The 27126-nt window shown below is 37.0% G+C and overlaps 1 protein-coding gene and 1 long non-coding RNA gene across 2 annotated transcripts in view; both read left to right on the top strand.

The window, feature by feature from the left end:
- LOC144965616 (uncharacterized) overlaps window positions 1-19748 on the top strand; it is a 21478-nt gene extending 1730 nt beyond the window's left edge. The window contains exons 2-4 of the mRNA XM_078901162.1: window positions 16354-16565; window positions 17563-17709; window positions 19324-19748. Of these exons, the coding sequence (XP_078757288.1) occupies window positions 16361-16565; window positions 17563-17709; window positions 19324-19487 (516 nt within the window). The 5' untranslated portion in view covers window positions 16354-16360 and the 3' untranslated portion in view covers window positions 19488-19748. The remainder of the gene's footprint in view (window positions 1-16353; window positions 16566-17562; window positions 17710-19323) is intronic.
- Window positions 19749-20019: 271 nt separating this feature from the next.
- Window positions 20020-26783, top strand: LOC144963326 (uncharacterized). Its single transcript, XR_013643617.1, has 2 exons — window positions 20020-24820; window positions 24900-26783. It is a non-coding gene; the product is annotated as an uncharacterized LOC144963326 (long non-coding RNA).
- Window positions 26784-27126: the final 343 nt, after the last annotated feature.

Here is a 27126-nt window from a genome sequence, read left to right as displayed (position 1 = left end):
TGTATTGGGTGAATGTGGCTATCACAGATTCTGTCCCTTAGTTGTGAAAACTTCACAGAGTAGACTTCTGTGGAATACTTTAAAGAGGACATCACACATGTAAACATTTTTTTAGGGCTCGATGACTTTTACGAGTGAACAAAATTCACAAAATCACACAAATCATTTAAAAAACAAGCCTTTACACCGAGATGCCAGTCTCGTGTGGAAAGGCCATTGTAATTTCTCTTTGTCCACAAACTAAGGGCTAACCCACACCGGAGACTGACTCCGACGACCCGGCACTGGCGTCTTCTGTCGTCTTCCGGATAAAGACGTCGGGCACGGACAAAATACTAAGAATAAAGAGAAGAGCCGCTATGCCTACCCATACCAAGCACCGGACGTCCTCTGCCGTTTTGCCGTTTTTTAAGGTGCTTGGCATGGGTAGGTCAAGCGGCTCTTTACTTTATTCGTAGTATTTTGTCCTTGCCCGAGGTCTTTAACCGGAAGATGGCAGAGGACGGCAGTGCCGGGTCGTCTGAGTCAGTCTCCGGTGTGGGTTAGCCCAAAGGGACTGAATTTGGTAGATAATGAAGGCATTCACTCAATAGGCAGACTTCTAAGATTACGGGACGTAAAAGATCGATGATCGATGACTTTTATTGACGACCAACATATTTAGACTAGAAAATTAGACGCCATCACAATGAAATCTCAAAGGTTCTCCTGAAGAGTGGTTTTACACTTCCAATCAGATTGGAACCAGTATTTTTTATTTTTTTACATCACGCTATATTGCTCCTTTTTCGCCTGAAATAAGGCGTTACAATAATGATATTATTATAATCATTCTGATTGAATTCAAATCTCCTTTGGCGGGGGAACGCGGGGTGGGGGTGGGGGGGGGGGGGGGGTGGGGTTGTTATATCCCCCCCCCCCCCGGTATCTTTCCCAGCAGATATCGAGCATCGTGGAGGCAGCACCTACATTATAGGCGATGGTGTGTTATGATGTGTGTGTAATGACTCACGCCACATTCGTTTGGAGATTTGTTTTCTACTATACGTACGACAAAATGCATTTTTTTTTTCATTTTGGCCAGAAAACTTGAAAAATACGTAATCAATCGTTTTCGTCATTAGTATTATGAATGAAAATTGAAGTTTTCTGGCTAAAATTAATTTTAAAATGGCGTCTTTTCAGAGAACTCGGTAGATTTGCATACCATTGTTTAGTTGTTTTCTTGTTTAATTTTGGCCAGAAAACGTTTACTGTATATATCGACGGATTAAGACTAGAGCATTTAAAACTAGCCAACAGCAACACTTAAACATATAAGACGAGACATTACGCTTGTTAGGCGATGGTACATTTTTTATTTCGACGGAGACAACGTTGTTTACGGCCAGCTACTCATTTTACACCTGAGTACGGTGAGAGAATGTGAATAAAGAGCCTTTTCCAAGGACTCAACTATGCGCCGAGCGAGGCTCGAACCCAGGACCTTCCGATCCGAAAGCGAGCGTTATACCACAAGACCGCATAGCCGCACGATCTCAAATCGTCAATACTGCCGTAGTCTGTAAAAACCCATTAAAAAAAATTTGGCCAGAAAACTCGTTCTTCAAACATCGATCGATTTAAATGACTCTCATCTTGGCAAAAACTCTCAAACCGAAGTCCCAGGTTTGAGAGTTTTTGCCAAGATGAGGGTAATTTAAATCGCTCGATATTTCAAGGACGAGTTTTCTGGCCAAAATTTTAAATATGGGTTTTTCCAGAGTATGGCAGAATAGCCTTTGAACTTTAACCCGAGGGTTCTTTGGAATCCTAGAAGTAGTAAATTTAGACTGGTTTGGAATCATCGTAATCTGTCAAATAAACCGATATTTTTGTTTTAAGTGTTTTTTGTTTGTTTTGTTTTTGTTTTGTTTTTTGGCCAAAAGGAGGAAGTATGTAGTGTTTAGATAGTGTGCGTCAGAGCAGGGCGTAACCGTTTGGAAATCGTCAGTAGTTCGTTTAATGTCCTCACAACATTTGCACACACCTACACACAAACACCCACACACACACACACACACACACACACACAGAGAGAGAGAGAGAGAGAGAGAGAGAGAGAGAGAGAGAGAGAGAGAGAGAGAGAGAGAGAGGTAAAGCAAGAAAGAAAAGAATGACACACACCACACACAAACACACACACACACACACACACAGAGAGAGAGAGAGAGAGAGAGAGAGAGAGAGAGAGAGAGATAAAGAAAGAAAGAAAAGAATGACACACACACCACACACACACACACACAGAGAGAGAGAGAGAGAGAGAGAGAGAGAGAGAGAGAGAGAGAGAGAGAGAGAGAGAAATTAAGAAAAAAGAAAAAATGAACAAACAATAAACAAACAAATAAACACACAACATCACAACAACAAAAGAGAAGAAGAGAGAAAGAGAAGAGAAGAGAGAGAATAGAAATAAAATTAAGAAAAAAGAATAAGAATGAACACACACACATCATTACACATACAAACACAACACACACACAAGAATAAAAGAGAAGAGAAGAGAGGGGTGGGTTGGGTATATATATATAGTAATATAATAATAATAATAATAATAATAATAATAATAATAATAATAATAATAATAATAATAATAATAACAATAATAATAATAATAATAATATAATAATAATAATAATAATAATAATAATAATAATAATAATAATAATAATAATAATAATAATAATAATAATATATAACACTATTTTGAGACGAAAAGTCATCTTTCGATGTACTCTCGTGGGTTGACACTCGCTTTCGGATCGGAGGGTCCTGGGTTCGAGCCACGCTCGACTCATTGTTGAGTCCTTGGAAAAGGCTCTTTAAAAAAATACCAACTCACATTCGCTCACCGTACTCAGGTGTAAAATGAGTACCAGGTCGTTAACAGAATTGTCTTTTTCGAAAAAAAAACTAACAAAAAACACTGTCATGTCGTCTAACCGTTAACCGGTGTCAATGTCTCATTCTACATGTTACGTGTTGCTGTTGGTGAGGAACCCCCTGTAAAGCGCTTTGAGCACGTTTAGTGTATATTGCTCTATGTTAAAGCTCACGTTTTTTTTTTTTTGTTTTTTTTTATTTGTTGGTTTTTTTTTTTTGTTTTTTTGTTGTTTTTTTTTTATTTTTATTTTTGGGGGGGGGGGGGGGGGGGGGGGGGGGGGGGGGGGTTACACTCACACGGTCTCGGATCACCTCTGATTTATAGGAAACAAAAGTATGATATGAAAATAAAATGGTTCCAATCTCATTGGAAGTTGAAAACCACTTTTTCGGAGGACTGGGTAGGCTACATGCCTTGTGTAATTTGGTCTTCTGGTGTCAGAGTGATAGTATCTTATTTTCTAGACTAAATTATATAATAAGGATCGTCCATCCACCCTCATTTTACGTCCCGTAATCCTATGAATCTGCCTTAGACACCCTGCTACTAAAATGGTTATGACACCTCATCACTCAATATGTAACCTATTCATTATTAGTCCTCCGAAGGATTTGTTACACACACACACACTTCCGAGGAGTTTGGAACCGGTAGAGTAGAGGGGTATGACGTCACGACATCTCTGCTCCATTTGGATATCTGACGCTTTTCAATTAGTTAAAATATAACAATGGGGGCGATCTATATTCATGTTTTCGTCCACCCTAGTCATCGATCACATGAATTGTTGCTGTCCAACGATTGGATATTTCTTAGTAAATGTAAACACGCTGCTTTGTTTATGAAAGTTGTAAACATACACATGTGTCAAGCTGAACAACATGACCAATTGTGATGTTAAATATTTCAAAAACTGTGAACACTTTTCACTATGTGGGTCACTTTGAACACATATTCCAATGTGACCAATGACCTCGAGCACATGTAAAGGTAATATAGATAGAATGCGCTTGGCCAAGGAGTTCACTACATTGCCATCCGGAAGTATAACGGACCAACACACAAACTGTGTAACTATGAACTTTTATAGGCCGGTTAATACAGTTTAGTGAGAACAACTCACAAACGCGGATGGCAAAAACAATAACAAAGGCCTGAGTGACGTCATCTTCGAACTATCAAAAGATCATGCCCATTCATACCAGCCGGGAATAACGTATCGAAACACGAAACTATTATATGTGTGACCTGAAATGTTTATGGCCTGATTAAAACAATTTAGTGAGAACTAATCATGAAAATTGGATTCAATAGTCTGATGTCACGCGCCCGGCAACGGCGGCCATCTTGGTTCTAAACAAAGAAAATCATTACTTTTTATTCTTCATGCTGGCTAGAACTTTTCATTCCCTTTTCATATGCCTTGTGATCAGAATGTGTAAAAGTCAATACATGATCAAATTGATGGGGTTTTTTACCTCTGGATACGCGTTTAAGCTCGCCGGGGAAATATTTCATACGGCGTCAGCCATTGTTCCGATAGTTTAGAGCCAGTGTTACTAAGTTACCAAACGTCATTAGGAAGGAAGTGACAGTACGACTGTTGAAGACTATTACTGGCTTAAAAACAATGACAAGTGATAAGTGAGTGATGTCAATACGCTTCTACAGTCGTAACGTCACTTCCGTCGTACTGACGCATGGTAACTTAGTAACTGGCTTTAAACTATCGGAACAATGGCGGACGCCCTTATGCTATGAAATATTTCTCCCACGAGCATAAAAGTGTATCCAGAGGATAAAAAGACATTATAAATCTGATCATGTTTTGACTTTTACACATTCTGATCACAAGACATATGAAAACTTCTAGCCAGCATGAAGAATAAAAAGTACATATTTTCTTTGTTTAGAACCACGATGGCCGCCATTGCTGGGCGACGTGACATCAGACTTTTGAATCAAATTCCGTTCATCTTCACATACAATGACGGTGACGTCACTCTGGTCTTTGTTATTGTTTTTTTTTTTTTTTGCCATCCGCGTTTATAAGTAATTCTCATAAAACTGTATTAACCAGACAATAGATAGTATGCGCTTGGCTAAGAATCTCACAAAATTGCAGTCCGGAAGTATAACGGATCAACACACAAAACTATGTGTAAACATGATCGTTTATAGTCTGGTTAATACAGTTTAGTGAGCATTACTCATAAAACGGATGGCAAAAAAACAATAACAACAGCGATAAGTAACTTAACTTCAACAGACTATAGATAGAATGCGCTTGGCAAGGATCTCACAAATTGCATCCGGAAGTATAACGGACCAACACACAAACTTGTTAACATGATCGTTATAGTCTGGTTAATACAGTTTAGTGAGAACAACTCACAAACGCGGATGGCAAAAACATTAACAAAGACCTGAGTGACGTCATCTTCGCATACTATCTATATCGGATTGATTTGAATGTTAAAAAGTGAATATAATAATATTACGGTCCTATACAGTGTGGGTCTTTGAAGGAGCTGAGGAAGACAACTGCGTTCTTTTCCAACCGACGTGCTCTTATTTGCATTTATAATATTATGTACAAGTCGTTTTCAACCATAGCCAATATGAGGGGAAACGAAGAAGAAGTAGAATAAGAAGAAGAAGAAGGAGGAGGAGGAGAGGAGAGAGAGGAAGAGAGGAGGAGAGAGAGAGAGAGAGGAGGAGAAGAAGAAGAAGAAGAAGAAGAAGAAGAAGAAGAAGAAGAGAAGAAGAAGAAGAAGAAGAGAGAGAAGAAGAAGAAGAAGAAGAAGGAGGAGGAGGAGGAGGAGGAGGAGGAGAAGAGGAAGGAGAGGAGGAGGAGGAAGAGGAGGAGGAGGAGGAGGAGAAGAGGAGGAGGAGGAGAGAGGAGAAGAAGAGAGAAAGAAGAAGAAGAAGAAGAAGAAGAAGAAGAAGAAGAAGAAGAAGAAGAGGAGGAGGAGGAGGAGGAGGGGGAGAAGGAAGAGGAGGAGGAAGAGGAAGTTTATTGTCTGGTGATACAGTTTAGTGAGAATTACTCAAAAACGCGGATGGCAAAAAGCAATAACAAAGGCCTGAGTGACGTCATCTTCATACTATCTATAGATAGTGTGCGCTTGGCTAGGAACTCACGACATTGCCATCCAGAAATATAAAGGACCAACACACAAAACTATGTATAATTTTGGTCGTTTATAGTCTAGTGAGGATTACTCATAAACACGGATGGCAAAAAACAATAACAAAGACCTGATTGACGCCAGATTCATCCTATCTATAGATAGTATGCACTTGGCTAAGGAGCTCACAACATTGCCACCCGGAAGTATAACGGACCAACACACAAAACTATGTGTAACCATGATCGTTTATAGTCTGGTTAATACAGTTTAGTGAGAATTACTCATAAACATGGATGGCAAAACACAATAACAAAGACCTGAGTGACGCCATTTTCATTCTAAAAGCCTAACTATAGTCCGTTCCAAGTACCGTGCACACGGACAGCGTGGTTCAGCGGTACGGTCTTTGCTTCGTACCCGAAAGGTACCGAGTTCAATCACCCGCCGCTGCACTGTGTGGCCTTGAGCAAGTCAACTCCCCCGAGCTCAATTTGCGGCGCTGCACTGCGGCTGACGCCTGGGTTATTCCAGTCTTCCCTTGGAATAGACCCTAGAGACAAATTTCCACCAATGGGATGAATAAAGGGAATGTTATTTATTTTATTTTATTTTTAATTTCGCAAAATCTTCCAAAGTTACAAAATGTGGCGCCGTGATTTTTTGCATGCGGGCTTATATTTTAAGTGACATTACGAATTTTGAATACCGATAGTGATAGATCAAACAGATTTCGCACAATGCTAACATCCTTTAATATTTTCATCTTTTGTAATAAAATATGACTCAAACTTTAAAATGTTTACAGTAAGGGTGTGTTGATTCTCTTTCTTGTGGGGAAAATATTTACAACAGCTTCATTCAGTGGTGTAGCTTAGCAAATAATTTTGGTTTATTTCAAATAGTTTAACAATAGAGATCATTAAGTACGGTGCATAACTGTGTTGAAAAAAAAAAGCTCACAGCGTTTATAAGTTATCCCTTCCCTGGTGGACAACAGACACGTAATATTTTGGACGACAAAAGCAGCCCATAAGCAGGTGCTTATACATTTTTTTTTGGACACAGACATGGGGGGAGGGGAGGTGTGTTCCTCCTAATTTTTACGTCCGTATTCGATAGGTCGAGGAGAAATGCCTTTCACAAAGACATAATCTCCAACCAACTGTTGAGGGACACAACTTATAAAGGTCGCGCAAGACCCACTGGTACCCCCATCGAGCACGGATCATGTTTGCCATTCTTGGATGGGGGGGGGGGGGGGGGGGGGGTCCTTTGAATGTATTAATGGGAAATATCACTGAAGCTTTGATTCTTTAATACCAGATTTTACGTACGTTTTGTAAGTATAAATGTTTAAAGGAACCGCAGTTTTCAATTACAAGAAATGCATACTGACTGTGGGCAATCTATTGATAGTATTGCTACTGGCCGAATGCAATAAAAATGAATTCTGCACTTCGCCTCACGAGAGAAACACTTGAAAATTGTCCTCGTTGTGACAAATTTGCATGTTTAATCGATATTGTTAATAGAAATCACAACAGGAAGCTAAGCCTCTACTTTCAACTATTAAAATGTAACACTTGTTTTGATATGTCAAGTGTGTAAAAATTGTACAATTTGCTGTGTCATTTTGAACCCAGGGTGGCAATGTTAGTGAATCTCATGAAAACAAACACCTAGTCAAGCCTGTGGGGAGTTGTGATCGCAATCACAACAGAATTCACTGTGTATAGATAGAATGAAGATGACGTCACTCAAACCTTTGTTATTGTATTTTGCCATCCGCGTTTATGAGTAATGCTCACTGAACTGTATTAACCCGACTATAAACGTTCATGGATACACACAGTTTTATGTGTTGGTCCGTTATACTTCCGGATGGCAAAGTTATGAGCTTCTTAGCCAAGCGCATACTATCTATAATATAACTAAGGTAAACCTTCCAAAGTTCACTCATCACAGACCCTTAGTTTTTTATATACCGTAAAGAAGAACAATCCCAAAGAATGGTTCTGTAGCCAATGAAAAAAAACCAACCCCGGCTGAATGTCACTAACAATTCTACTAAAATGTCTCGTGTTCGAGCCAATAGGCTTCAACAGTCTTGACGTCACTTCCCTCGTAATGACGTATAGTAACTTAGTAACTGATTCTAAACTATCGGGACAATGGCGGACTCCCTTATGAAATACTTCTCCGACGAACTCAAAATTGTATCCAAAGGAGAAACACATTATACATCTGATCATGTTTTGACTTTTATACGTTCTGATTACACGACATGTGAAAAAGTTCTAGCCAGCATGAAGAATAAAAAGTACCGATTATTTTTTTTTTGTTTAGAACCAAGCTGCTCGTTGCTGGGCAGACGTGACATCAGACTATTGAATCCTATTACCATTAAAAATCCATCAGAAGGTTGTGAAGATGTTCACGTCAACGCATGGGCACGGGTTGTGGAACGAACTATAGGATAATGTATTCTTTCAATGCCTTAAAACTGACATGATAACAAACTTAATACCTAAATGACATTTGTTTTTGGGGGATCAGATAGCTCAGTCGGTTGAGCACTCAATGGGAGCGATCTATATTCATGATCTCGTCCAACCGAGTCATCGATTACATGATATATTGCTGTACATACAGCGATTGGACATTTCTCAATAAATGTAAACACACTGCTTTATTTATGAAAGTTGTAAACACACCCTTGGGTCATGCTGAGCAAAGCGACCAACTATTACAAAAAAATGACTAAATGTGAACACATTTCATCATTTGGGTTATTTTGAGGACATTTTGCAATGTTACCAATGACCTCGAGCACTTGGGAAGATAATATAGGTCATGTACATTTACACGCAAAGGGACCGAGATCGATCCCGGGTGCAGTCGAGAGTTTTTTCTCAGACTCCACCCCCCCCCCCACCCCGGCCCACAGCAGTAAATGAATCGCTGGGTCTGATCGTCGCCATCGTTATGTTATAGCCGGACACTGAAATCCAAAAGGACTGGCAGTTTGACGTCATTATTTGGTTTTTGCACCGTCTAGTGAGTTGTCGTTAGTAGAGCTCATGGAAAAAAGTTATTTCATTGGTTGAACTATAGATAGTATGCAGATGACGTCCCTCAGGCCTTTGTTATTGTTTTTGCCATCCGCGTTTGTGAGTTGTTCTCACTAAACTGTATTAACCAGACTATAAAAATTCATGGTTACACAGAGTTTGTGTGTTGGTCCGTTATACTTCCGGATGGCAATGTTGTGAACTCCTTGGCCAAGCGCATTCTATCTATTGAATAGAACTCGCGATTTGTTTTCTTTTGTGGCAAAAGACTGGCATTTTGACGTCATTTTTTGGTCAGTATCAGGCCATAACTTTACGAAGGCCACGATCGATCCCGGGTGCGGTCGAGATTTTTTTTCCAGACTCCACCCCCCCCCCCTCCCCCCCTCCCCCCTCCTTCCCCCGGTCCGCAGCACCAGTAAATGAATCGCTGGGTCTGATAGACTAGGATAAGAAGCACTTGTTGTTGTCCGTTTCAGGCGATAGAAACATGGATAAACTCCGTCTCAAAGGGCTTTACTTCAAGCGCCGAAAGGCTACTTACTTACATTTATTTTTGATTATGACAAACTTTAAACATATTCGTATCTTAATGAATTCAATTCTTTGTCAATCATTTTCTTGAATTGATGGTTCCTTTGTGACCTCTTGTTGCTATGCCTGTCAAGCTGTTGAGACGGATCCGTTTTTACTGTTATCTTATAAATAGTTCGAAGATGACGTCACTCAGGTCTTTGTTATTGTTTTTTGAAATCCGCGTTTATGAGTAATGCTCACTGAACTGTATTAACCCGACTATAAACGTTCATGGATACACACAGTTTTGTGTGTTGGTCCGTTATATTTCCGGATGGAAATGTTATGAGCTTCTTAGCCAAGCGCATACTATCTATAGATAGAATGCGCTTGGCCAAGGAGTTCACAACATTGCCATCCGGAAGTATAACGGACCAACACACAAACTCTGTGTAACCATGAACTTTCATAGTCTGGTTAATACAGTTTAGTGAGAACAACTCACAAACGCGGATGGCAAAAACAATAACAAAGGCCTGAGTGACGTCATCTGCATACTATCTATAGATAGTTCGAAGTTGACGTCACTCATGTCTTTGTTATTGTTTTTTGCCATCCGCGTTCATGAGTAATTCTCACTAAACTGTATTAACCAGACTATAAACGTTCACGGTTATACATAGGTTTGTGTGTTGGTCCGTTATACTTCCGGATGGCAATGTTATGAGCTTCTTAGCCAAGCGCATACTATCTATAGTATGGGTCTCGGGTTATTCAATCAAAATACAGTGCACACACCTTTACAACATATATACGTCAGTTATGTATGTTTTATTAAATTTTATTTACTTAGTGGTATATTTTGGACTCGTAAGTTTTGAATAAAATATATTTTGCCCCTGATCTCAACCAATGACCGTGAACTGAAGGGTACTTGCCTATCACCCGAAGCCAACAGCCCACAGATTGAGCCTGAACATCACTCACAATTTTAACTTGAAATAGAAAAAATGCACAGTGTTGTCTTGTGTTGAGATCGATGTGTCAAAATATTATGATAGGTACTCATTAACATGCGGGCCTAAACAATCTTTTTATTTGGCATGTAGGCCTACTAAAAGATTAAATCAACAAGCCTAAATTATTAGCTTACAAGTCATTTTAGTTCGACCACAAATTGAATACACATGCACTGTTTGGGACTCACACACAATACACCTTGTTAATAAATTGGAGGCAGTACAGAGACGAACCATTCGTTTTGTTACGGGAAAATATGAGAAAACATCAAATGTGAGCAGCATGATTGATTAACTTGAATGGAAGTCACTCCACACTTGGACCATGCTGTATAAGATTTTTTAAAAACCCAATCTGGTGGCGATTTCAAATCCTGATCTCCAAACACCGACATGAACATCCAGGACTTCCCACATGGACAGTTTCATCCTCCTGACACCCACCAAAGACCTCAGAAACTTTCTCATTTTACCACAGAACCATCAAAGACCCGTGGAAATGGAAAGTTACATTTGCATCCACTTTAGATTTATTTACAGAGAATCTAGTGCGGCTATGTGGTCTAGTGGTATGACACTCGCTTTCGGATCGGAAGGTCCTGGGTTCGAGCCTCGCGCTCGGCGCATAGGTGAGTCCTTGGAAAAGGTTCTTTACTCACATTCTCTCACCGTACTCAGGTGTAAAATGAGTACTTGGCCGTTAACAGCGTTGTCTTTGTCCGAAAAATTGTAATATCGCCTAACAGGCGTCATGTCCCGTCCTACATGTTAAATGTTGCTGTTGACCAGGGACCCCCTGTAAAGCGCTTTGAGCACATTTAGTGGATATTACGCTATATAAAGCTCAATTTTAATTTTAATCATTGCTGATTTTTCACCTTAATGTTATTGTTCATATCAAAATCTTCATGAGTGAATGTGGACATTACAGGAAGATTCCGATTCAGATACAAAGGGTAGCTATGGACCGTGGAATTGGATTCAGTAGTCTGATGTCACGCGCCCGGCAACGGCGGCCATCTTGGTTCTAAACAAAGAAAATCTTTACTTTTTATTCTTCATGCTGGCGAGAACTTTTCATTCCCTTTTCATATGCCTTGTGATCAGAATGTGTAAAAGTCAAAAATTATCAAATTGATGGGGTTTTTTTCCTCTGGGTACGCTTTTAAGCTCGCCGGAGAAATATTTCATACGGCGTCCGCCATTGTTCCGATAGTTTAGAGCCAGTGTTACTAAGTTACCATACGTCATTAGGAAGGAAGTGACTGTACGACTATTGAATCCAATTGAGGACTGTTTGCAAGTTGATTGGAGGTTAAATTATTGTCACGGGGACAGAACAGGCTAAATGATTGGGGATATTCTGATTGGTTTATGTTAAGTAACTCTCGAACCATCTATTGGTCAATAGAACCAGCGGTTTTTGGGGGATTTTTTTTTTTTGTGAGTGCCAAATGAAATTCCAAATGTTAACTGTACGATGAATTAATTTTTTTTGGTCTAGATTTAATTTTATTATTAACCAGTAGATTTTTGACCAATCAAAACATGGAATTTGTGATACACCTTCACACGTGGTCGAACAAAAACTTGGTTGTTTATAGACAAGAACGTGAATGATATGGACCTCTCTCTCTGATCATTGTTGTTGTTTGTACCGGCAGATGGGTGACTAGTTATCACACGATTTTCTCGATCATATTATAAACGTTTAAGTTTATGCATAGTTTTCTGTGTTGGTTATAATAATCAAGTGGGTATAGGTAGTATGCACTTGGCTAAGAAGTTCACAACATTGCCATCCGGAAGTAAAACTGGCCAACACACAAAACTGTGTTTAACCTTGAAGTTTATTTAATACAGTTTAGTGAGAAGTATTCATGAACGCGGATGGCAAAAAAACAATAACAAAGACATGAGTGACGTCATCTTCGAACTATCTATAGATAGAATGCGCTTGGCCAATGAGTTCACAACATTGCCATCCGGAAGTATAACGGACCAACACACAAACTCTGTGTAACCATGAACTTTTATAGTCTCGTTAATACAGTTTAGTGAGAGCAACTCACAAACGCGGATGGCAAAAACAATAACAAAGGCCTGAGTGACGTCATCTGCATACTATCTATAGAACAGTGGGTATTTATTTACTAAGACATATACCATCGATGGTAAAACCTGTGTAGTTTGCTATGTTTACCAACCACTGCCATTGTTTACCTAATGAAGACTGTCCGAGAGGCGTGGTTATCTAATTGTCTATTGTCAATAGTCTTCAACGTCGTAACGTCACTTCCTTCCTAATGACGCGTGGTAACTTAGTAACACTGGCTCTAAACTATCGGAACAATGGCGGACGCCCGTATGAAATATTTCCCCGGCGACCATAAAAGCGTATCCAGAGGAAAAAACCCCATAAATTTGATGTTTTGACTTTTACACATTCTGATCACAAGACATATGAAAAGTTCTAGCCAGCATGAAGAATAAAAAGTAATGATTTTCTTTGTTTAGAACCAAGATGGCCGCGTGATATCAGACTACTGAATCCAATTGTGTTGAAAATTGAGTCATAATTTCAAGTGATGAAAGGCTGGGAATTGACGTGTACATATATATGCAGGTCTGATATCCGAATCCAATACGCGTCAACAGTCGTAACGTCACTTCCCCCATAATGACGCATGGTAACTTAGTAACTGGCTCTAAACTACCGGAACAATGGCGGACGCCCTTATGAAATATTTCGCCGACGAGCATAAAAGCGTATCCAGAGGAAAAAAAACCCATTATAAATCTGATCATGTTTTGACTTTTACACATTCTGATCACAAGAAAAATGAAAAGTTCTAGCCAGCATGAAGAATAAAAAGTAAATATTTTCTTTGTTTAGAACCACGATGGCCGCCGTTGCTGGGCGACATGGCATCAGACTATTGAATCCAATTATAGGGTTTAACATTATTGTAATGGAAAATATCTTGCATCGTTTTTTTTTTTTTTTTGTTTTTTTTTGGTTTTTGAGATTTCCATTACAACAATGAACCCATAAGGAATTGGGTTATCAGACCTGCAAATAAATGCACGTCGATCTCAAGGTAAGACCTCATAAACTCAGACTTCCGGCTCTCTGGTCAATACATATATAGATAGTATGTGCTTGGCCAGCAGCGTGGCGTATTGACGGCATATGGTGGTGTCATGATTAGAAGAAGAAAAAAAATTGTAAAACAGTGAACACGATTAAGAGGAGAGAGCACATGTTAAAAACTATCTTTTTTGGAAGGGTGGGGGGAGGGTCGATGGTTTCTACGAGTGTACAAAACTCACAAAAACACATAATTCATGAAAACAACAAGCCACAACACTGAGATACAAGTCCCGTGTGAAAAGGTCTTTGTAATTATTCTTTGTCCACCATTTAAAGGATTGGATTTGGTTGATAATGCAATCAATATGTGATAAATGTAAATCAAAAGAGTTTAGTACTTGTAAAGAAAATCTGCACGGCGATGTTTCATCTCTGCAAATCTTTTTATAATTTGTTTATTGAAATCTGGAATCGCATCTATTTCAGCTTTGTGAATTGACAAAATCATTAACGAATTTAACCGCTCCTGTGTCATTGAATTTTGCAAGAAATTTTTCACTCTTTTAAGGGTGCTAAAACAACGTTCAGGAGGTCAAGAAATACGATGGAAGTGGTTAAGGTCACTATATGATTTGTCAGTGTTTGTTGTATCTGTAAAAAGTAGACAATAAAAACAAAAGAAACGTTTGTTTTTTTTTTAAACTAACTGTGAGCCATTCATGTCTGTCATACCATGTCACTGAAAAAGAGCGTTTTCGAGATTTCCACACCTGTGTTAATTCAAAATCAGTTGGTTGGTGAGGAACTATTCTTTTATTTCTAATATGTCATCTAGTGTCAATCTCCCAAACGGTCGGTGAAGTAAAGAGTCAACTTGATTCATTGCAATTCATTGTTTAACAAAACAAAACTTCAAAGTATATCTCAAATAATGGAACTCAATGGAATACGATTAATGGTTGCACAAAGAAAATGTAGATTCAAATCTTAAAGCATCACAAAGAAAAAATCACTCCACTTAAGTACTTAAGAAATCTAAAAACACACCAAAATATAACTGTTGACAGTCTTCGGTTTCTTTCTCTGACTGACACAAATACACACACACACACACACACACACACAAATAAACACTCATACACACGTAACCATCAACTCGGCACTACAAGCAAGAAAAATGTTGGTAAATTCGTCCACAATGCTTCGTTGCAAAGAATTACTTTATTCAATAATCGTGAAAAAGAGGTGGGGGGATTTTGATATGTCATATTTTAAAGTTTTATGTTGTTTTTCTTTGCTGCTTACAAATAAACTTGACAATGATCAGTGTTTTTGACAGTTAATGTAATATTTTGGATGGCCGAAGTTACCCTAATTATGACGTAAATGGTGTAACATTGACCACCCCCCCCCCCCAGTCCAACGGTGGAGCTCTCAGATCCTGGCACAAGTCGAGGGGTTTTCCGCTATTTGAAGATAGTATAATTCGACCCAGTTTCTCGCTCAATCAGCTGTAGCGATACTAAAGGATAGAGCATTAACTGGAGCTTGGATTGCTTTGCACCACGGTGTTGATTCCGTCACTAAATCGCGCAGTGATGTCACCAACACACGAGTCGGCGCAGTGCGTGATTCGGAATCTTGAATAGAGTGGAGACTAAAAAGGCAGTATGTTGTTGGCGAGTTGGCGAAAGACAATAGAATTAAAATTTCTCAGTTTTATTTTTAATTAAATTATGCTGTTAATGAATTTTTAAAAAAAATTGGATGGTGCCTGGCACCATTCGATCCAATTGCCCCACGCCACTGTGCTTGACTAAGAAGCTCACAACATTGCCATCCGGAAGTATAACGGAGCGATACACAAAACTATGTGTAACCATGAACTTTTATAGCCTGGGTCATACAATTTAGTGAGAATTACTCATAAACATGGATGGCAAAAAAACAAAAACAAAACAATAACAAAGACCTTAGTGACGTCACTTCGTTCTATCTATAAGTAATTCCCGATATTGGTAAAAAAAAATCATATATTATTATTATTATTATTATTATTATTATTATTATTATTATTATTATTATTATTATTATTATTGCAATGGGCTCATTGTTGTATTGGAAACACTCTCTCAAACCAAGGCAAAACATTGTCCTTTACAACATCGTTAAAAAGAAATTCATAATTTCGTTCAGCTATCAAAGCTTCACGTCCGATTGAAGGATTGAAGTTAAAACAAATTCATAATTTCGTTCAGATATCAAAGCTTCACCTCAGATTGAAGGATTGAAGTTAAAACAAATTCATAATTTCGTTCAGCTATCAAAGCTTCACGTCCGATTGAAGGATTGAAGTTAAAACAAATTCATAATTTCGTTCAAATATCAAAGCTTCACGTCAGATTGAAGGATTGAAGTTAAAACAAATTCATAATTTCGTTCAAATATCAAAGCTTCACGTCAGATTGAAGGATTGAAGTTAAAACAAATTCATAATTTCGTTCAGATATCAAAGCTTCACATCGTATTGAAGGGATGCTTGGTACAGTATTAACAATAATTAACTGTTTTTCAAATTTTATTCTGTTTTCAGGTTCAAAATGGCTACAATTTTCCGAACGGCCTCCATCTGGCTGAAAGCCGCCATCATTTGCATGGCACTTGGCTTTATTCTCTTCATTATTGGCTTTGCTACAAACTCTTGGATGGTTTACCCTCGTTCCGACGGCGACTCCAATGGCCTTTGGGAATACACTGTTTGTGATAGAACGTCGTGTGCAAGCGCCAAACACAGGGCGCTGAACGGTAAGCATGCTGTATAATGAGTGTAATGATAGCACACCAGACGATTCTTAAACTTTTTTTTTGGTTTTTTTTTTTTGACGTTACTTCACTCGTAATGACGCATATACTGGTTCTAAACAATCGGAACAATGGCGGACGCCATTATCTCCATCACCGCCCTTGCCCTTATGAAATACTTCTCCAACGAGCATAAAAGTGTATCCAGAGAGAAAAACACTATAAATCTGATCATGTTTTGACTTGTATACATTCTGATCACATGACATGTGAAAAAGTTCGAGCCAGCATGAAGAATAAAAAGTCCAGATTTTCTTTGTTTAGAACCAAACTGCTCGTTGCTGGGCGGACGTGACATCAGACTATTGAATCATATTTCGGACTCCGGACGTGTTCCCAACCGCTGCACGAGCTTGCGAGTGCGCGATAGGAACACAATTCGAATTTCAAAGCACAAGAGTGCAAGAAATCTTTTATCCAATGACTCAACTATGCGCCACTCAGAGTGGAACTTAACCCGCTACCTTCAGGTCCGAAGGCTTGTGTCTTACCACAACTACAAGATCACATAGCCGTATTGCCACCTGATCAAAATCATCATCGTTTGCTTTTGTTATAAGAGGAGACACCGTATCGCTATGTGCGGCTGTGTGGTTTTGTGGTTTGACACTCGCTTTCGGATCGGAAGGTACTGGGTTCGAGCCTCGCTCGGCGCATAGTTGAGTCCTTGGAATAGGCTCTTAAATTACATTATCTCACCTTATTCGTGAGTAAAATGAGAACCTTGTCGTTAACAGCGTTGTCTCTGTCGGAAAAAAAATGTAATATCGCCTAACAGACGTCATGTCTCGTTCTACATGTTACGTGTTGCTATTGGTCTGGGACTTTTGTAAATCGCTTTGAGTTCATTTAGGGGATATTACGCTATATAAAAGTTCAAGTTTTTAAAAAGACATTAACAACACCACAACAATATTGTCTTCAATATTTTTTCCCGCAGACTACCACCGTGCCATCCAAGCGATGGAATGCTTGGGCCTAATCGGACTTGTTTTGGCTTTTGTAACCCTCTTGCTGTACATGGCGTTGGACTCTTGCCGGAGAAGGGACTTCCTTCATGCCACACTTGGTTTCACCTTTGCGGGCCGTAAGAATGATTCACTTTCACTTTTCTTTCATCGTTTACTTTTACCAAAAAACGATAGATAAAGACCTGAACAAGTGTGTATGAAAAGTGCCAGGCGAAGCTAAGAAGAAAAATACACGAAAAAAACCCAAACAAAACAAGCAAAAACATCCCAATAATCAGTATCCTCGACTGGGGATCGAACCTTAGACCTGATTACCGGTCAGATGTGCTACCATTGCCATTTTTGTATTGTGGTTGCACGTCTGACCAGTAAGCCAATCATCTCTTCGAAAAATACAGCAGATGCAGATTCTAATATTATGTTACTTCCGCCGATCTCAGTGATGAACGTTCCGCTGACGCAAAACATTTGCAAACAATTGCGATTAATTTTCCTAAAAATCCATAATTAGTTCATGAAAGAGAAAGGTATTTGTTTGTTTTAAGGGTTTCACGGCGCTTACAACAAATTTAAGGTCATATCAGCGCCAGTAAAAAGGAAGAAAATGAGATAGTAAAAAAGAAACTTATTATTCTTGATTAATTATCTTTCACGTTCTACACAAGCTATCAAATTAAAAGGGGAAAAAATCGTCTTTTTTTTTTATTAATGTTTTTTAAAAAAAATATTTTTTTTTTTTTTATCCTTGACAAAACTCGAAAATTTGCAAAAACTAGCAGATTTTGCGGCCGCAATGCAAATCAGTGATGTTTTGCGATTTTTTGCGGCCGCAAGTGATGCAAAAAACAAAACAAAAAACGGCCATGCCAGAGAGATTCCAGTCCCGGAAGAACTTTAGCATGGGGCTATATGGTCTTGTAGTATAACACTCGCTTTTGGATCGGAAGGTCCTGAGGCGGGCCTCGCTCGTCGCATGGTTGAGTAGGTACTTGGCTTTTTACTCGCCGTACTCAGTTGTGAATTGAGTACCTGGCCGTTAACAGCATTGTCTCTTTCTGAAAAAAAGCAAGCAGGCGTCATGTCACGTCCTACATGGTAAGTGTTACTGTTGGTCAGGGTCCCTTTTAAGTAAAGCGCTTTGGGCACGTTTAGAGGTGGCAGCGTGGCCCAGCGGTACGATCTTTGCTTCGTACCCTGAAGGTACCGAGTTCGATCACCCGCCGCTGCGCTGTGTGGCCTTGATCAAGTCACCTCGCCCGAGATCAATTTGCGGCGCTGAACTGAGGCTTACGCCTGGGTTATTCCAGTCTTCCATTGGAAGAGACCCTAGAGAAAAATGTCCCATATGGGATGAATAAAGGGATTTATACATATATAAATATATATTAAAAAACAAAGAAAATAAAACAAAAAACAAATATATATATATATATATATATATATATATATATATATATATATATATATATATATATATAATACACACAACACAATATATATATATATATATATATATATATATATATATATATATATATATAAATTTTTTTAAATTTTTTTATTTATTTATTTATTTTGAATTTTTTTTTTTTTTTTATTTTATTATTTTTATTTTTTAAATATTGTGCTTGATAAAATTTAATTCAAGTTTATTATTAATTTTTTTTTTCTCATTCTATTTATTCGGCATGCTTCCAATAACATGTTTCAAATTGACCGTTCCTCTTCAGTGGCGTTTGCTATCATTGGATTTGCCCTGTTCGGCTCCAGCTCAAACAGAGACAACAAAAAAGGCCTTGGATTAGATATTGGCTGGTCCATGGGTGTGGCGTGTGCGGGCGCTGCTTTCTACGGCCTGGCTGGAATTGCTCTCATCATTCAACTCATCAAATGATCCGTCGCTACAAAATCATTTCAATTTTAGTCGTGGATCCAATAATATTATTATGTTTAGTCTATAAATATAATTGATTATGATATCCTTGTCCGTGTTTATACATAACTGTTTTTTTTTTTTTTGTTTTTTTTTTTTTTGTTTTTTTTTATCCAGTTGAATGAAGCGGAAATTTGGTTTTCATTGTTTTGGTTTTTAACTTTTAATAAACGTATCAAATTAATTAGTGGATTAATTTATTATTATTATTATTATTATTATTATTATTATTATTATTATTATTATTATTATTATTATCATTATTATTATTATTACTATACATCATTATTATCATTATGTTATTATTTTTATTTTTATGATGATGATTAGATATGATGATGATGATGATGATGATTATTATTATTATTATTATTATTATTATTATTATATTATTATTATTATTATTATTATTATTATTATTATTATTATTATTATTATTATTATTATTATTATTATTATTATTATTATTATTATTATCATTATTATTATTTATGTTATTGTTGTTATTTTAAAAATCAATTCAATTTTATTTAGCTATCTATTTTAAGTGTTCTGTTTCAAATCCTTTGATATGATTTTTTATTATTTTGTTTTATTTATCGTGAGAGATAGAATATTAAAAAAAAATTATCATAGTCATTGTTATGGGATAAAGTTTCATTTCATTAAGAGCTATCGTAATTCAAAATTAAAGTTTTCATACCAATCTCCTGTGCTGCAGTATTGTGTGAAATGCTGACCCAGCGGTTTAAAAAAAATAATTTTTTTTTTCAAAACTTTGCAAAGGAAAAAAAAAACTGATGAATTTTGCAGAATAAAATAATTAAATTTTGCAAAAATCTTGCAGATTTCTTAATATGTTGTATCACACCAAACAACCAACTACACGCAGAACCCATTTAATAAAACATCGCCGTGGAAATACGCAATTTCAAACTCAAAATTGTGGGACAAAAAATAACAAATTTTGCCAGAAATTATGCTGATTTGGAAATATCTAGGCACAACATTGGGGAAAAAATTACAATAAAAATCTTCATCACCGCGGGGAACTCAAATTTCGCGAAAAAAAAAAAAAAATAATCAAAGAATTTGTCAAAAATTTGCGAATGGTCAGAAAATGAAAACCTTTGGACTACAGTATATTTTTGAAAGGTGAAAAACAGACGATTTAATTTGAATGTTTAGAATGGCCTTTTCTAGTATTTTGCAAATCATAATATTTGTAAGCAACATTTTTTTTCTTCGATTTGATAATTTTATCAATTATTGTGCTTATGATGTCTTTAAAATATATTCATTCTTCCCTTATGTCCGTTAACCCTCTCCTTACCAACTGCAGACAACTCGTCACATTCGTTACGATACAATGAACATTTTTCAATCAGATTTGTTTTGCACATCAAAAAAATGTTTTATAAAGTTTATTAAGCTACAAAAGTGTGCTTATCTAGATTAGTATGCATATCTATGTCTTGAGTTTGAGTGTAAAGAGTCAAGTTTTTGTTGGTTCCGTATAGCAATTCTGGATAAATGATGGAAATAGTAAGGAGTAAATAAAAATCAACGTGGGTTGATATCAAAGGTTGTGTGGCTATGTGGTCTAGTTCGGCGCATAGTTGAGTCCTTGGAAAAGGCCCTTTACTCACCTTCTCTTACCTTACTCGGGTGTAAAAGGAGTACCTGGCTGTCAACAGCGTTGTCTCTGTCGAAAAAAAAATGTAATAATATCGCCCAACAGGCGTCATGTCATGTCTCGTTCTAGATATCATTACGTGTTGCTGTTGGTCAGAGACCCTTTGTAAAGTGCTTTGAGCATTTTTAGTGGATAGTGCGCTATATAAAAGCTCTAGTTTTTTTTGTTGTTTTGTTTTATGTTATTTTCCTCGCCTCTTCTCCTTTAAGTTATTTACATTTATATATTATTATATACAAATTAAGGGCCAAATGTATCGTGCATTACACAATCGCATGAAAATTCTGTACAATTCTCATATGAATCATTTATCTTATTCATACTTCTCTACACTTACATGCGTTTATTTATGTACCTCATACATAGAATTGATTCACTGTAGGATTCACGCTTGTCCCATATTATTACAGTAATCGCTGAATTCCACCACGCTCTCGGGGGAAGCCAAAAAGCGTGCTAGAACCGAGCGTACCTAAATCCGATGCTTCGTCGATTAGGAGGTCACAATCTCAAATGAGGACCTGAGAGGACTTGAGGACCTGAGGAACTGAGAGCGAGGGCTGAAGCAGAGTCTCTGGAGAGTCTCATTGAGAAGATGACAATGGTTGGGGCATGTCTGTCGCAGACCTGATGCAACACTGATAAAAAAGGCTCTGCGATGGACAGCCCAAGGAAAGAGGAAGCGAGGCCGTCCCAAGGAGACTTGGAGACGTAACGTAGAGAGGGACCTAATACAGAGTGGTCTGTTCCTCGAGATGGCCCCAAAGATAGCTGCGGACAGGACCAGGTGCAGATCCCTTGCATCACATCAAGTGCCAGCGGGCCCGTAGAAGATTGAGTGAGTGAGGGATTGGGAGGTAACCAATACATTCGGGGTCACCCTTCTCCAGCTTCACTGTGTTGTATTGCAGAGTGTGCTGGAATCTGACGTGCCAGAATCCATCGACTACAGTATTACATTATTAGGAAGTTTGTAGCTCATTACACACACACATCCACACACACACACACACACACACACACACACACACATACATACATATATATAAACTAGAGCATGTGTATAGCGCAATATCCACTTAACGTGCTCAAAGCGCTTCACAAGGGGTCCCTAGCCAACAGCAAGACATATCAAGTAGGCCGAGACATGACGCCTATTAGGTGATACCACTACAATTTTTTTTTCTCCAACAGAGACAATGCTGTTAATGGCCAGGTAGGCTACTCATTTTACTCCTGTGTACGGATAGAGAATGTGAGTAATGAGTCTTTTCCAAAGACTCAACTATGCACCGCTCAGAGCGGAATTCAAACCCTAGACCTCCCGATCGGAAGGCGGAAGTTATATCACACACAAGACCACGTAGCCAAACATTACTAGATACATACATTACATATTTATATACTGTCTAGCAACCCACAAACAGCGGACTGTTTGGAGCTATGGGAAGGAATAAATCGTTCAATAGGTGCATGCATAAGCTACTCAGAATAAAACGGATGGATAGAACTATTAAGAAAGAAGAAGTATGGAAAAGAACACAGCAGAAACCAGTGGGAGAGGAAATAGGAAGAAGACGATGGAGGCGGATTGGACACAGTCTTAGAAAGAATGACTCCACTATAACAAAGAAAGTATTGGACTGGAACATTCAGGGCAGAAGATCAAGGAGAAGACCACGGGGAACATGGAGAAGCTGGTATACAGAGAAGTGATAAGACATGGATGAGATAAAAAAAATACCTCAGGATAAAGAAGGATGGAAACTGTTTGTCTGTGGCCTATACCCTGACCCGGGGTGAAAAAGGCAATGATGATGATTAAAATATGGCTTTCGCCACTGACATTTGGTGGTGGCTTCCGAAGTTAGGAAGAGAAAAGAAGGCGTCGTTGCGTTGGGTGATGTCCTATAAAAACATTAAATAAAACCTTCAAAGAAAAAACAAACAAAACAAAAACAATGAACAAAAATGAATATAACTGTTCCAAAAACATAAATAATTTTTTTTTTAAATACCGAACACAGACATTTTGGACCCAAAACCCTTCTTCAGCCAACAACAAAAACATTTTCTTGTTTTTTTTTCGTTGGTTGTAGAATGGTTTTGAGACTGAAATGCCCAGTGTTCGGTATTTTGTTATTTTTTGAAGCTGTTACAGTCTGCAGCTTCTAGCAGCTTTGTGTCACATAGAAGAAAAAAATATTCACCTCATATGTTCAAACATGCCAACCCGAATAAACATATTTGCCAAAGATTAAAACAAAAACCTATGAAATAATGTCAATGTCATTATAGCCCACATGTCATGAAAAAGAAAAGGGATCAGAACAAACTACAAAATGTATTTTTTTTTCCCATACGAATTTTGGCTCCTTTTTTATTTCAATAATATTCATTACATAAAGAATTATGCTAAACATTAAAAATGGAATTAGCTTTATATAATATATTACCCACCCCCTCACATGACGTGTACATTTATTATAAGTGCATGTTGCCGTCGGGTGATCGAGATTCTTGGGAAAAAAATGAGATAAAAAAAGTTGTTTATATAAAATACAAATTAATTTCAACAGATAATATGTAGTTATGGGGAAGAAAACGTGGTTTCTGAAAATTGAAATTTTTTTTCTCCTGTTAGTGTTAGTCCTTTGTTACAAATTCACGGTAATGGTGATAGATATTCTCATATTTCCACCTGTTATTTCAGTATAGAATGTGCCTTTTACAAAAGATGCGCGTAATCGTAATAATTTACTTCCAACCAAGCTTTAACCAATGGATTTTAAAATTATTGTTATTGTTTTCATTGTCGTCATGCAAATTGATGGTGCTATTCCTATTTTTTTAATGCCTTTTTTAAATGTTATTTTAAATATGTATCTCATTCTCAATCCTGTCCGTTTTTTTATATTATAAAATCTTTTTTATAGTTTATTTACAGACATATAATTATTTATTGCTATTATGATATCATATATTGAAAAGCTGAAGCCTTTTAAAAGCTATTTGTTTTCTCAAAATACAGTTCTATCTCATTTTAAAAAATTGTTATTCCTCATGTATAATAATATACTTGTCTTCAAAATAATTGCAACAAAATTTGAATTCCTGGAACTGTGTAGCTGTTGGATTGATTGTAATCTATGAGATACCTATAACAGACCTGCCTACTGTTACGAACAACCCGTAGAATTACGAAATTTTGGCTCCAAATTTTAATGTTCATGAGCATCTCTAAGTCATTAAAACTTATTGAAAATGAAAGTTGATACCAGACAACAGAATTTAAAATGATTTTGAAGAGCTATTTAATCCTTATGGTGGAAAATTGTTGATTTTTAAAGTTAACTATAGCGAATACAATTTTTATCTCCTAAGAATTACGAATTTTAAAAATTTTACAACAGGTAGGTCTGCCTATGAACTCTGTAATTGGCGACCCCCGCCCCTGAATTGATTACATGGTATCAACAATTTTGGTTGTTTAGAAATGTAATATGTAATGTTTAAAGGTCGTTTCTGAATTCATGTCTCGAAATGGTTCGATCTTTACAAATTCTGCCTTGTTTAGAAATGTGATAATAGTTTAAAGGTCGTTTCTGAATTCATGTCTCGAAATGGTTCGATCTTTACAAATTCTGCCTAGTTTAGAAATTGATAATAGTTTAAAGGTCGTTTCTGAATTCATGCCTCGAAATGGTTCGATCTTTACAAATTCTGCCTTGTTTAGAAATGTGATAATAGTTTAAAGGTCGTTTCTGAATTCATGTCTCGAAATGGTTCGATCTTTACAAATTCTGCCTTGTTTAGAAATATGATAATAGTTTAAAGGTCGTTTCTGAATTCATGCCTCGAAATGGTTCGATCTTTACAAATTCTGCCTTGTTTAGAAATGTGATAATAGTTTAAAGGTCGTTTCTGAATTCATGCCTCGAAATGGTTCGATCTTTACAAATTCTGCCTTGTTTAGAAATGTGATAATAGTTTACAGGTCGTTTCTGAATTCATGTCTCGAAATGGTTCGATCTTTACAAATTCTGCCTAGTTTAGAAATGTGATAATAGTTTAAAGGTCGTTTCTGAATTCATGCCTCGAAATGGTTCGATCTTTACAAATTCTGCCTTGTTTAGAAATGTGATAATAGTTTAAAGGTCGTTTCTGAATTCATGTCTCGAAATGGTTCGATCTTTACAAATTCTGCCTTGTTTAGAAATGTGATAATAGTTTAAAGGTCGTTTCTGAATTCATGTCTCGAAATGGTTCGATCTTTACAAATTCTGCCTAGTTTAGAAATGTGATAATAGTTTAAAGGTCGTTTCTGAATTCATGTCTCGAAATGGTTCGATCTTTACAAATTCTGCCTTGTTTAGAAATGTGATAATAGTTTAAAGGTCGTTTCTGAATTCATGTCTCGAAATGGTTCGATCTTTACAAATTCTGCCTTGTTTAGAAATGTGATAATAGTTTAAAGGTCGTTTCTGAATTCATGCCTCGAAATGGTTCGATCTTTACAAATTCTGCCTTGTTTAGAAATGTGATAATAGTTTAAAGGTCGTTTCTGAATTCATGTCTCGAAATGGTTCGATCTTTACAAATTCTGCCTTGTTTAGAAATGTGATAATAGTTTAAAGGTCGTTTCTGAATTCATGCCTCGAAATGGTTCGATCTTTACAAATTCTGCCTAGTTTAGAAATGTGATAATAGTTTAAAGGTCGTTTCTGAATTCATGCCTCGAAATGGTTCGATCTTTACAAATTCTGCCTAGTTTAGAAATGTGATAATAGTTTAAAGGTCGTTTCTGAATTCATGTCTCGAAATGGTTCGATCTTTACAAATTCTGCCGTGTACAATGATCCAACCAATGTCCTTTTTATTCAGTTGTATTTCGTCCATATAAATATTGAAATCAAATATTTGTTACATCTAGATACTACGCAAATATTACAAGGTATTTTGACGCTTGTTTGTCTCAACAAAATTTTTATTTTTTTCTGAACAAAAGTGTTGCATAAATAAGTTATTTAAAAAAATGAATGTATCAGTTTAAAAAAAGAACAAAATACCAAACACTGAACGTTTCAGGCTCAAAACCCTTCTTCAGTCAACAACAACAACAAAAAACCGCAATATAAACATATTCACTTTACATTAATTAAAAACCAGGTAAACGGCAGATAAATATTTATCTGGGGCAATTCTGTTTTTTTAAAAAGTAATGTAGATATGTATGTTATTGTTGATGGTGGCTGAAGAAGGGTGTTGAGCCCGGAAATATTCCGTATTAAGTATTTTGTTCTTTTTTAACCTATTATATTCATTTTTGTTTATTACGTTTTACAGTCCACAGCTTCAAGTACGTACATAAGTTATTTTTTGGTCATTAGTTTGATTGTTTTGCAATCCAATCCATCAGGCAGTTGCTTGGCAAAAAAAAAAAAACAGCTTTGACTTTGAATTTCGTTGTGCTATTTCATAAGTATATAATCTGTAACCTTTTACTGCATGTGTTAAGATTGAAAAAAATACGTTAATAAAATAAGTTTGGTTTTGAGAAATCGCTTGTTTGCTTATTTGTTTTTGGTTTTAAGTTTTATTGCGCTTGCAACACGTTTAGGTCATATCAGCACCAGTAAAAAGGAGGACATCTGATAGTCAAAAACATTCTAGATTTACATTTATAAGCACAAAAGAAAAAGTAAGAGAAAGACAAATTGGAATGGTTCGAATAGGGAACAGATGAAGATTCCAAGCGTATACTACCATTGTGAATAGTTTGATATTGGTCAGTATCATCCAGACACAAGCACAGGGGCCCACTAACAGGAACACACTCAAATGATTGAATTATACTTTCAAAACAACAAATATAACAGTACATGAAAGATGATCGACAAGGAA

Source organism: Berghia stephanieae, chromosome 1 (assembly GCF_034508935.2).
Source record: "Berghia stephanieae isolate SIO BIC M18660-M18661 chromosome 1, UCSD_Bste_1.3, whole genome shotgun sequence".
NCBI classification, from domain to species: Eukaryota; Metazoa; Mollusca; class Gastropoda; order Nudibranchia; family Aeolidiidae; genus Berghia; species Berghia stephanieae.
This window is presented reverse-complemented; position numbering and strand designations above follow the sequence as displayed.